At 37.7% G+C, this 13,494-nt stretch overlaps 1 protein-coding gene across 1 annotated transcript; it reads left to right on the forward strand.

Moving 5' to 3' along the window:
* The first annotated feature begins 5,647 nt into the window (after positions 1–5,647).
* adoa (2-aminoethanethiol (cysteamine) dioxygenase a) lies at positions 5,648–11,981 on the forward strand. Its single transcript, XM_023271213.2, has 3 exons — positions 5,648–5,781; positions 7,049–7,385; positions 10,532–11,981. The coding sequence occupies exons 1-3, from the start codon at positions 5,768–5,770 to the stop codon at positions 10,982–10,984; spliced, it is 804 nt and encodes a 267-aa protein (XP_023126981.1). The 5' UTR covers positions 5,648–5,767; the 3' UTR covers positions 10,985–11,981.
* Positions 11,982–13,494: the final 1,513 nt, after the last annotated feature.

Genomic DNA, 13,494 nt, shown 5'->3' on the forward strand with positions numbered 1-13,494 from the left:
AGGGATGTTTGCAGAAGTGCTGGACCAGTCTAAGTTCTGAGTTCAAGCTTAGTAGCTCTGATGAAGTGAATGAAGGTCAGTTTTTAGTCCTGATGTAAGAAGTTCAACTGAAGGCTCTCTTTAACATGTGATGGATCTTTTCACAGTAGACAAATGCTTTGAAGCCAAAAGATTTGTTGTTCACTTTAGGATTGAACAGGAGACCACGACCGAAGAAAGAAAATGGCATAGTGGTGTATTTGGCATAATTCTCTCAGGTTACAACTGGACTAATGTTTTCATTTTAAAGGAGTGTTTGACATTTCTGTCCAGACAAGCATTTTAGATTTATTCCAGAAATAATCTGAAAACACAAATCACATAATCATTCATGTGCACTGGACATGCTCATGGCCGTGTTAACGGTAAGCTAAGGGTCGGTTACTTAGTGGTGGAGTCCTCTAGTAGGGCACATAGTGGATAATTGGTAAAAGCTCTCAAAAAGAAAGCTCAGCTGAGTGACTGTGTCAAGTCTCAGTTGTTCCCTGTCAACACATCAGCACTTCAAATGGAGTTCTCACTATTTTACTTTGGTCTGTTTTCAGTGACCTAAAACTGGGCCTGGGTCTTGATGAAAGGTTAAAACAGAGAGAAAAAGGTTGTTGACAAGGCAACAAATAAGTCAGATGGTGGAAGTCAATGCATGGCCCCATGAGTTTAAACAAGAACCTTCAAATCAGCTGTGGCTGGCTCTGGTCGAGGGTGAAGAGGAGCCAGAATGGGCGTTATATGATCAACTTTTACATTTTTGTCAAGATTGTAACTGCAACATTCTGAATATGCTGAAGACACTTATAGCACAACTAGAAAGACAAGAGGAAAGGACGTCATAGCAACCAGGTTTGAAAGACGAATGGACTAGATAGGTAGATTACTGTAGGTCTGGTTATAGCAACATTACAAAGATGTAAAGTTGCTCTATCATAATAGCCTTGATCTGAGACTGTCAGGCAAGAATCACAAAATACCTCCAAGATGTCTGATGGTTGAGTGTTCAGAAGTAATAGAGCCATCGTTGTTAATGTTCTCCCTCAGATGGCTGGTCTGATGGCTGGTCAACAACACAGTATAACAGAGGAAAGTTTACGTTTGTCCACTTTTTTAATCTCTGGTAGCCATGTATCTAAATTGAGGAGTGAGTTGGAAGAGACCATTTGGTTGTACTGTTATGTATAGCTGTGTATCGTCAGCTTATGAAAACTGCCAGCCACCAGCAATGGAAAAATAACAATTACCAGTAACCAAACTTGGGTATTTTCATCTCCACCCACTGAGATTTACCTCAGCTAATGAGTTGATTACTGTGTCTACATCAGTCCCTCTAAAACATGTTTCTTTAGCTACGATGCCAAAGAAAGACGAACAAATGGATTAATCCATACACATCCTGTCTGTCTGACCCTCTGGGGTCTTAGATAGAATTAATGAAGTAATGAATTAATTGAAGAATTAATGAGTTTACCACATGTCTCATCTAATGAAGACACGTCTCTAAGCAACACACTCATCCTCTGAAGCAATGACACTGTCTGCTGTGTAAACAACACAGAAGTGTGTGTGTGTGTGTGTGTGTGTGTGTGTGTGTGTGTGTGTGTGTGTGTGTGTGTGTGTGTGTGTGTGTGTGTGTGTGTGTGTGTGTGTGTGTGTGTGTGTGTGTGTGTGTGTGTGTGTGTGTGTGAGCATATAATGAACTGGCCTCATTATTTCTCAAGAGGATATTGCTTTCTTTGTGTCTCCCTCACTCCTCACAGAATGTATCATACATAATGCAACATGTACACAAATGCACTGAGTTGCTCGCACACGTACACACAAAGTACACGCATGTGAGAGGGTACTTGAACCAGAACCCACACAACTGTGCCAACTATGTAACTGCACACACGTGCACAGTAAGGTACGTTTGCTGAGAGCATGTTTGTGATGCCGGTGACTCAGCCTCGGGCTTTAGAGTGTTTGAGATGTGGGTGACTCAGCCTCATCATGTTTTGTTGATGGGTTGACCATGCTCACTTCCCTCTGCTGTAGCAGCTACCGAGAGGCAAAACAGAGCACACCACTAGTCCTGCAGTTCAACACCTGCTTGGCCTCATGTAGATGTTTGATTTGTAACATTTATCACCATTCAGAACATCAAATAGACACTAGCTTTAAAACATTAGCTCTGACTAATGGTTGTCTATCTATAAATGGTGACTATACCTTCGTATTACACACTAAATTCTACAATGTGCTGCAGAGGTAAATCATCACACTTGCAAGAAAAAGTACATTTTTCTGCACTGACAAGTTATAAAACATGATCTGATCTTTATCCAAACACATAATACTGAAGAGGTAACTGCAGATCAGTAACATGAAACACTAGAGCAGGGGTGTCAAACATGAGGAATGCGGGCCAAAACCGGCCCTCCAGAGGGTCCAATCCAGCCCTCAAATGGTACAAATTATAGAGACGACATCAACTGCAGATTGTAAATTTGTAAAACTATAAATTTAAAATAATTTCTACACCATGACAAGTTGATTTCATCATAAAGTGAAATACTAGACTGGACGTTGTTCTTCTGTTATTTTCTGTCTCATTTTTGTAATACTTTGTCTTGTTTCTGTTGTTTTTTTGTCTGACTTTTGTCATTTGTCTCATGTTTTTTGTTGTTTAGTGTTTCCTTTTTGTCTCGCTTGATTTTTTTGTCTTATTTTTTTCATTTTGTGTTTTGCTTTGTTCCTTGTTTTGTGTATTGTTTGTCTATATTTTTCTCGTTTTGTTTCTCGCTCTTGTCATTTTTTGTCACTTTTTGTCATTTGCCCATTTTTTTGTCACTTTGTAAATTTTTTGTCTCTTGTTTTGTTTCGTGTCGTTTGTCTCTTTTTTTGGTCATTTTTTGTCTCATTTTTGTAATATTTCATCTTGTTTTTGTTGTTTTTCACATTTTTGTCTGACTTTTGTCGTTTTGATCATAAAGTAAAATACTATATCATTCAGTTCCAGATACCTGTGACTAAATGTTGTGTTCCTTTGTAGACACTCTGTGATCTGTAAGTTGTAATGTGTAAATGATAAACTGAGACATAATTTTATATGTGGTTGAAGGACATATCCTGATCAAAAATAACTCCAAGGTTCCTCACAGTAGAAGTTAAGGTCAAGGAAATTTCATTCAGAGTAACTATGTGGTAAAATTACAGGTTATCCAGGACTTGTGTCTTTAAGACGTGTTAGAAGTTGAACTAACTGATGTGTTTTATCTGCAAAGCAATGAACATTAATGTAGTTTTTCCTAATAACATTGCTGAAAGGTAGCATCTTTACTAGGTTAAGGTCTGGGCTCTGACTGGACAACTGTACAATGACAATCTTCTTTGTCTGAAGCCATTCTGTGACAGATTTCTTTAAGATTGCCGTCTTGCTGCATCAAGCACCTTCTACAGAGCTTCAGCTAGACAGCCACAATGGCATCATTTTTCAAGATGCCTAATAAAGCAGCTCCAATGATGCTGCCTCCTCCATACTTGATAATATTATCATGCTAGTATGCAGTGTGCTTACATCATGCTCTTGCCAGAAGTACTAGGGAGTATCAGGGTGCTTTTGTACAAACTATAGGTGTGAAGTGATGTTATTTTGGAGAAGGACGGCTTCCTCTGACAGCATTCCTGTTCAGTGATCTATACATCATACACTCATCCACAGCTCCAGTGATTTGGTTTTCAGGTGTTACTTTGGGCTTCTTCTTTACAACACTGAGCGTTCTGCATTGTGTTTTTGGAGTCATCTTAGCTAGAATTCCACCCCCACAGAGAGCAGCCACAGAGTTAAACGGCCTCCATTTACAGAGAGTTTGTGGAACTATGGACTGATCAATTTCTAAACTCTTTGAGATTACTGTGTAGCCCTTTCTAGCTTCATCCAACCATTCTTGACGGTACGTCTGGATAGCAAACTGAGTCAGTACACAAGCTGGTAGGAAAATGAACACACAAAAACTAGCTCTGGTATTTTCAATTTAAACAAGCCAGCAACAACCTATTGCAGATTACAGTTTGTGCCAATTAAACATTATCTTTATGCAAATCAATATGCAATGTATATAAACACAGCATATTCTTACCTAGTGGACGTATCACAGTTCATGTGGCCTGTGTTGCTGCAACATTTCACTCAATATATAACTGAGGGACTTTTGAAGTCCATGGGATATATCTTGCATATATTTTTATTAAAAGTAAAAAACAAAAAATGTCTTTTATGTTCATTATGATCATGTCTTTCCAAATTCCATAATTCCATAATCACTTATTAGTGAAAAATGATTGGCTGTCGCTAATGTGTCAACTAAATAACCGTCTGAATTTAATAACAACCACCTTCTAATTAGCTAAACAATAATAAAATGAGCTTATTCGTAAATAGTTTTGATTGTGTTCTTTTTATTAAGTTGAGATAATCATGACAGATATTTCTTTTTTGGCAATACATCAAATTTTATATGGAAAATAACAAATTACATCTGTGTCCGAGAAATCACTTTCCACTAGGAAGTGTGTTAATTCCAGATCACATGACCTGCTCCACGTTTTGTGTTTCATTTTTGTCATTTTCTGTCTCGTTTTTGTCATTTTGTGTCTCGATTTTGTCGTTTCGTGTCTCGGTATTGTCATTTTGTGTTTTGGTTTTGTTGTTTTCAGTCTCGTTTTTGTCGTTTTGTGTATTGATTTTGTCGTTTCATGTCTCGGTTTTGTCATTTTGTGTCTCGGATTTGTCATTTCCTGTCTCGTTTTTGTCGTTTTGTGTAAGGGCTTTGTTGCTTCGTGTCTCGTTTTTGTCATTTTGTGTCTCAGCTTTATCGTTATCTGTCTCATTTTTGTCATTTTGTGTCTCAGTTTTTACTAAAAAATGACTGGATATTGCTAAAATGTCAACTAAATAACCATCAGAATTTAATAACAACCACCTTCTAATTAGCTAAACAATAATAAAATGAGCTCATTCAAAAAATGTTTTGATTGTGTTCTTTTTATTAAGTTGAGATAATCATGACAGATATTTCTTTTTTGGCAATACATCAAATGTTATATGGAAAATAACAAATTGTATCTGTGTCCAAGAAATCACTTTCAACTAAGTTTCCCATTACAAAAACACCTCTCAAGGAAGTGTGTTAATTCCAGATCACATGACCTGCTCCACATGATGTCATTTCCTCCTGAAGAAAAGACTGGCAAGACTCCAAGGCTTTCTGAGTTATTTAATATAAAGTAGTGTGTGAGTCAAGTGTGGATTTATGGCATGTCAATAGGTTTACTACAATATCTTTAGAAATAACTTTCAATTTCAGTTTTACTCAGTTGTATATACAATATTTAGAAGAATCTTTCTGTAAAAATACCATGTGGTGTTTGGTTATAGGCAGCCATGTTGATTTTAGGCCTGAAAACACCAAAAATGTCACCTGTTTTACAATAAATTGCACCATTATATATTGACCTATATAATTTGGATTCTGGGGAGGTGCACATCAGGCCATGGCATAGAGTATGTAGCTAGGCTATACCTACAGCATGATTGTGGGAGCCATTTCAATTGGCAACCAGTAAGTGGTGCTGTGACATAGTTACCTGTGTATTTAAAGGCCACACTAATTGACACAGGTGTGGCGCATCCAGGAGGTAAATTGTTTTTGACTGTGGCGGACTGTTGGAAAGATTTTGCTCTTTCTTAATATTGATGGACTCCAGAAGGTAAATAAATTGATGATGCATCTGTTCATAATTATGAGTTTGGACAATTACTTTTTGTAAATATAGATTCTATTGGTGTTATTTTTGGGCCACGATGGGATTCAAGAGCACGTCAGAGCAGCCAAAAGCCATATGTTCTTTGACGGAACAAAGTGTGCGCCATCAATGACTATAATGTTGATTCAACCCATAGGTTTAAAACAAGCCTTAGAGTTTGGTTTGGTCTAGACATAAAACCTTCTTGGTAGTTCAGCCACTAGAGGGCTTGGTCATCTGAGAGTCAGTCTGGTGCATTTGCTGAATGCAAGTTTTTCTTTTAAGGAAATCTGTATTTTGTGGTCCATTATATGTGATTAGTACTGGATTTAAAGTTTCTGAAACTTTGCAAAATAATAGCTGTGACTTTGGACACTTTCTCCTTAAATAATAAAAATATAGATTACTATGGATTTAATTTAATTTGTGGTGCACAGCAAAAACTACACAGGGTAAAGGTCTGCAGCAATATATCTTTCTACTGACTGTTTCCATTGCACTATTTGTATTAGTCCTGCTGCTATGTGCTGGAGGCCTCTACAGGAGGAAGTCTTAGCATGATTAGCCAAAAATAGCACAGCACCATACAAACCCTGACTCTGAATAAATTAATGACAGCTTATTTGACGTGGTACAGTGTAAAGATGGACAGCACTGAGAGGCAGAGATGGAGGATGTGATGTTGGATGGGGGAAGGCTGCAGAGAGTTCAATGGCCTGTCTGGCCTTTCCCTCTGTAGCTCTGTTGCAACCGCAGGGCCTCTGGGAAATGTAGTGTCACTGAAATGCAGCCTTTGTTCTGTTTATTCTTGGTGTATTACTATGCCCAATAAACATAGAGAATTTCACACTTATTTCTATTAAGTACGATGGGACGATGCAGAGATTCGCCGTCCTTGTTAACATCAATTCGACTACTGTTGTATTTTCTTATAAAACCTCATCTCCCAGGCTGCTTTTCGGTGCGCAGGCTCCGTGAGCAGGGACCAGAAGGCTTGACGGTGGAAAATGACTGGAGGGAGCCTCTTATCTGGTGGCGAAATTGGACAATATCACCACGAATTGTGGTTTATTTTCAAAGAACTCGCATTTTTGTCTTGTTTAGACGTAGACCAACCAACTCAGGAGTACATTTGGTGACTCTGGAGGATTTGGAGGCATTTTAAGAAGTTTTTCGCCGTCGGAACAGTGCCAGAGACACCGATAACGGTTATTTTTTTTTCCTCCGCCAGAATGCCGCGGGACAACAAAACTCCTCTTATCCAGAAAATAGCCAAGCAGGCCTACACCACTTTTAACGGCCTCAAGTCTTCGTCCGGCGGGGAGAATAAAGTTGTGGCGGACAAAATGAGTGAACTAATCTCCTTGGTGACCGCCGTTAGAGCTGCTGACCTGAAAATTGCTCCCCGCAAAACCAAGCCGAGCTCCGGGGCGGGAGAGCTCCAGAGCCCCCCGGTAACCTACATGCACATCTGCGAGACGGACGTGTTCAGCATGGGGGTGTTCCTGCTGAGGACCGGAGCCTCCATCCCGCTGCACGACCACCCGGGGATGAACGGGATGCTCAAGGTCTTTATACCTCCTGTCCGTGTTATCTGAATATGCCACACTGTCGTCTGTTATGGCTCTGAACAGTTACTGTATTTTAGGAAACACTTTAACACTCAATAAGCAGCACTTTAACTCTGTAAAACCCACTGTTGCAGAAATTTATTATTTATGGCTCATTTCTTACTAATTTCTTTCTACATTTTTATTATATGTGTCTGTGTTTTTTTGTGTTTTTTTTTTTCGTTTTTCTATATTTGGGCTTATAGTATTAAGATTTTTTAGTTTATTTATATATATATATATATATATATATATATATATATATATATATATATATATATATATATATATGTGTGTGTGTGTGTGTGTATAGTTATTTTTTGCATTTATTTTTCTGTATTTGGGTTTATTATTTACATTTAGATTATTTTGTTATATTTTGCGTTTTTTATTTATATATATATATATATATATATATATATAAAAAAAAAATATATATATATAAATAAATATATATATATATATATATATATATATATATATATATATATATATATATATATATGCACGCACATTTTTGTTTATTTTATTATTTTTTTAATCATTTTTTTTCTCTATGTTGGTCTTACAGGGTTAAACAGCTGCTTTAAATACTTTTCATTAGTCACCTAGTGTTACTACTCAAAACAAATAGAATATTGGTTGTAATGTCATGATCCACCTTTGCACAAAACTGAATTTGATTTGATATTTTTAATCTTTTTTTCAGTCCAACCGATCTAATTTTTCCAAGTGTTAAATAATTAAATATCACTTTTATTTAACTTTGAAAAAATTAGGCTACATTACAGCTATTTTTTAGATTTTCAAGGTATCTACTGTAACCTCCACATCCGAGGCCCACACACACTTTAATCTGTTGATCCCTGTGGGCCCCTGGAGCTGATGTTATTACAGTCCAAATTAACTCACACTTTGCATAAGCTAGTGTCATTTTTAGCAAGAAATTCGTCAATTCAGTGATGCCATTTCATGAACGCAATTTGAATATGTTACCTTGGGCTCCAGGGGATGATGATGGGCCTTTTCAATCCATTGATTTCAATCCAGTGAAAACAATTGTTGGTTACAGTCTCACAGTACTTTTAACTAAACACTAAACTGACAGCAGATACTGTGTTCATGCCATAATTTGCCATCTAAGAGGCTAAGACTAGGGATCTTAAACTGAACCTGCTCTTATATGAGGTGAACTACACTGAGACTTGCATTATTGGTGAATTTTGCGTGCATGCCTTTTAGAGGGACCCTTTGTCAAAATCAAGATTTATGAGCTTTGTTATTCCAGTGATTGTGCTCACATTGTGCAGATTCCTAAATAAGGCTGGGTTTCATCAATTATCTCAGGAATACATGCTGCATTGGACTTAAAGTCCCTGTTTGATTACAGATTAGACCTCTGAAACTCATACCGGAGTTACATATTTAGAAGTCTTCTTCCATGAAAATAATCCCGATGTCAGCCTACACCATTGTAAAGAACATTTGAAGCTACTGACTTTACCAAAAACCCCAATGGTCAAGGGATGCGTAAGATACTTCCTGCTCAGTATTGGATCTGCTCTTGGTGTGTCTTGGACATTTTCCTCTGTTAAAGAGTTTTCCTGAGCAGTGAATGTTGACAGAGTACTACAGAACACTGAAATGTAGAAAGATGCTGCACATTTTTAAAAGTCACATTGAGTAAAGTCTCCTCCTGACACTGCAGAGGTGATTCAGATATTTAAGTGATAACATAGCTGTAAACTTTAGCCAGGGTTTGTTGTATAATGAAGCCAAGATGTTGGGTAGTGTGAACGCACAGTGCCAAAACAAGCAGAGAGGTTTTGCATATACTAACTACTGATATCCTCTAACAATGCAATGATTGTGAGACTCATTAATATTTCCCCTGATCACACATAACCTCACTTTTTCAACAGAAGCATATCATGTCACCATCTGAAACAAAGATGTTTTAACTGTCATAACCAGCCAACCTTAAATTACCATTATTACTGTGATACAGAATGATCCACAGCTCACCTGAGGTAGTATGTAGGTACTTCTCAGGTGAAATGACAGCTTTGCTTCATCTGTGTGGCATTTTTTTTTCAGTAATAATAATAATAATAGAGTGCAAAATGTACGGTTCAATGGCTTAATCAGATATACAGATAAATGAGCTGCAATTCTATTTTTAAAATGACACTTGCTGGCATAAAGTCCCGCATGTCCAGGTGAAAACAGTGATATTTTCCTTCGAAGTCTAGGAACAATCTGGGAAAACCTTTGGGTGGAAGACAAAAATGTACAAAGTCAAAATGACCCAATACAAAAAGAATAGTTACAAAGATGTAAAATAATCAAGAAACTGGGACAGAACCAACAAAAAGATGGAAAATGACTAAAATGGTACCAAAACAACCACAAAAAGACACAAAATGGCAACAAAAGATGCAATATAACTAGAACCAGACAAAAAAAACCGCCAAAGTAAAGCAAAAACAACCATGAATCGATGCAAAATAACCACAGAGACGCCAAATTAAGAATGTGAGAAACAAAATTGCCCAAAACATGAGAAAGGTTACTATAGATGCAAAACAGCAATCAGGAAATTGTGACGAAACCCCAATTAAAAGATGCAAACAATCTCCAAAACACTTTAGAACTCAGCGATTTTGTCTCCCTGAATCAATTCAAAAACTTGATAAAGGAAAATGTGATGTCAGCACCCTACTTACCCACTCACCACCCCCCACCCACCGCCAGGCCAAACACTCAGAACACACACACACACACACACACACACACACACACACACAAAAATAAATAATAAAAGAACAATTCTATACTAGAAAATAAGTAAATAAATAGATTTTAGTATAAATAAAGTTAAAGAAGAAAAGAAAAAATGGGGGAGAGATAAGGTAAATGGTATTAAATACTAACAAAAAAGGTAATTAATTACAGGGATCAATCTAGCAGCTCAGAGGAAAAATCTGAAAAAGAGATTTTTAATCTCAAGGGATGTCATGGTAAAATAAAGGTTAAATAAATACAATGAAAAAGTACTCCAGCAGTATTGTTTACTACCTAACTGTTTGACATCTCTTGTCCAGGTTCTCTATGGGAAAGTCAGCGTTCGTTGCTTCGACAAGCTGGAGGATAAGGTCAACGGCAGCCCCGTCCCTCCTGAGTTTGACCCCCCGTTGGCTCCTTTGCAGATGGGCTCCGTGTGGCGCTCCGTGCTCCGCTCAGACACAGAGTACTCGGAGACCAGCGGGCCGTGCCTTCTCACTCCTGTGCGGGATAACCTCCATCAGATCGACGCCGTGGAGGGACCTGCTGCTTTCCTGGATATCCTGGCGCCGCCATACAATCCAGACGACGGCCGGGACTGTCACTATTACAAGGTTCTGCAAACAGTGGCGGACAAAGGAAAAGATGCAAAGAGCAACCCGGAGCAGCAGGGAGAGAAGGAGAAAGACCAGACATGGCTGCTGGAAGTCCCTCAGCCGGAGGACTTCTGGTGTGGTGGGGAACCCTACCCAGGCCCTGCAGTCTCTGTCTAAGCGAATCACACTGCAGTGTATGACAGACATAATACTGGGACATGCATCCATCCACAAGGGTCAATTTAGTTTTGTACTCTTCCATAGGAAAGCCAAATATCTAGGTTGTTATAATGCCTTGTTAGAGGATGCAGCAGGGCAAACAAGGGTTTGAACTGTGACACTCCAGCCAGAATAAGTCCAGTGAACTGCCTTCCACTAACCTTAAGCATCCCTGCCAGTATTGGGAGACGTGTTGACACAAGGAATTCCTTTTCCTAATGTGGTATATTTCTTTGGACCATTATGTTGCCTTGCACACACCAGAATGTTGTCAGCCAAACGTTGTGTGAATGCTGGGTTATCATTAGCATCTATGCTTTGTTTTGGAAAGTTTTTTTTTTTGTCTGCTGCCGATGACTCTAACATGACACCAAAGACTCAAGTTGTACCTGCCTTATGTGTGAATGTATACTTAACGAGGACGCTGTTTCTATTGGATACACTCACTTCTTGCTCCAAAGTGCACACACTATATCATATGTACTTTATTTTCTTTATATTCCTTTAACTTATTCCAGATAATATAATTACCAAACAGGTCTGGTCAGTTATGGGATGAAAAAGCTGATGTTCAGTGACTTCTACATACTCTGTGATGTATTATACTGTCATTTCACTTCATGTTCCTTCATCTGGAGTCACAGTATATGGCGCATATAATGCATCATTTAAAAAGCTTACTGAAATCATGAAATGAAAAAGAGTTGGAAATGAAAGCTGTATTGGAGAGCTATAGCGTTTTTATGGTAAAAGCTGACATATTTTCTTTACTACTTTTTACACTGTATCATTCCAGTCTGTATGCTACTGTACACTACTTTAGCTTGTATCTTAACTTTGCTCTGGCTTACATTTGACTCCACACAGATTTATGTGCCAGTTTGACAATGGTTGTGTTATTTTGATGTTGTATGTGGAACATGAATAAAAATAAAAAGTGCTTTATTGTTCTCAAGTTTAAAATCTAAATTTGGAGTTGATACAACACAACCTAACCGACATCTCTCATACAGAATCTGCACAGTTTGAATTATTTACTCTTGGTAAGAATGAGTTCAAAGAGTATAATCTGGTTTTCTAAATGTTCTGAAAAATCCCTGCAGACTTTATGAGATTGTTGGTTTTGAAGCATCTTTATGGAGCTGTTTATTAGTGGTCCATTTTCACTTGTCATAGGAAAAAATGGCAACGTAATTAAAAGGAAACTCCATTTTAACACATCAAAGTGTCTTCTCAGGTGACTGTGAAAATAGTTCCATCAAGCCCTCGGTGTCTCCAGGGAGATCTGTAACGCCTGACAAATGACACAAACCCTGAGATTAATTTACGTTGACATATCAAGTACTGTCAGATTTTTAAAACAAATATCTATATATTGCCCATATGACCCACTTTCAATATTTTCCAAAAGTGAAACATGCCATTTTAGTAATATATGAACTGCAGAATTCTGTTCTATTTGAATTAGGCTATCTAGTAATATTTATAGCACAGCAGTAATACCAAAAAAAAAATGGATTTAGGCAATCTCACTCAACTACTGCCCACATCCTAGTTCTTAGAATTGTTGAGGAGGTATTATACAAGAAAGATGCAATACTGGTTTTCATTGATTTAAGAAGGCATTCGACACAATTGACAGAAACAAAATGTTCCAAATTCTACTGGCATATATGGAATCGCTCCTCTTGTTGCTGAAGCAATAAAAGTTCTGTATGTCAACACTTCTGCGGTAGTCAAGACTCCTGAGGGCAACACAGATCTCTTCTCCATAGACACCGGAGTACTTCAAGGAGACCCTCTAGCTCAAAGGTGTCAAATTCATTTTAGTTCAGGGGCCACATTCATCCCAATTTGAGCCACACCAGTAAAACCAGAGCAAGATAACCTATAAATAATGACAACTCAAAATGTTTGTTTTAGTGCAAAAAAGTACTTTCAGAAAATATTCACATTTAATGAACTATCTTTTTACAAAACACTATGAACAAACTGAAATTTGTGAAGAAAAATAAGTTCAATTTCAACAACATTAAGCCTCAGTTTATCATTTACACATTACAACTCACAGCTCAGTTTATCTTCAAAGGCACAAAACATTCAGTCACAGGTATCTGGAACAGAACAGATCGTATTTGACTTTAAAAAAGATTTTAAAAAAATAATAAAAATGAGATGAAATATTACAAAAATGAGACACAAAATGACAAAAGAACAGTGAGCAATCTAGTATTTTACTTTATGATCAAACCAACTTGTCATGGTCTAGAAATTATTTTACATTTATAGTTTTACAAATTTACAATCTGCAGTTAATGTCTTCTCTGTAATTTTTACACTTAACAAAGTCGTCTCGTGGGCCGGATTGGACCTTCTGGCGGGCTGATTTTGGCCCGCAGGCTGCATGTTTGACAACCCTACTCCAGCACCTTTCCTCTTCATCATCTGCTTAGATTGTGCACTGAGGA

This window comes from Amphiprion ocellaris, chromosome 18 (genome assembly GCF_022539595.1).
Source record: "Amphiprion ocellaris isolate individual 3 ecotype Okinawa chromosome 18, ASM2253959v1, whole genome shotgun sequence".
NCBI classification, from domain to species: Eukaryota; Metazoa; Chordata; class Actinopteri; family Pomacentridae; genus Amphiprion; species Amphiprion ocellaris.

Coding starts and splice junctions, on each gene's coding strand:
- adoa (XM_023271213.2), top strand. Junction 7,386..10,531: donor GGATGAACGGGATGCTCAAG/GTCTTTATACCT, acceptor TCTCTTGTCCAG/GTTCTCTATGGGAAAGTCAG.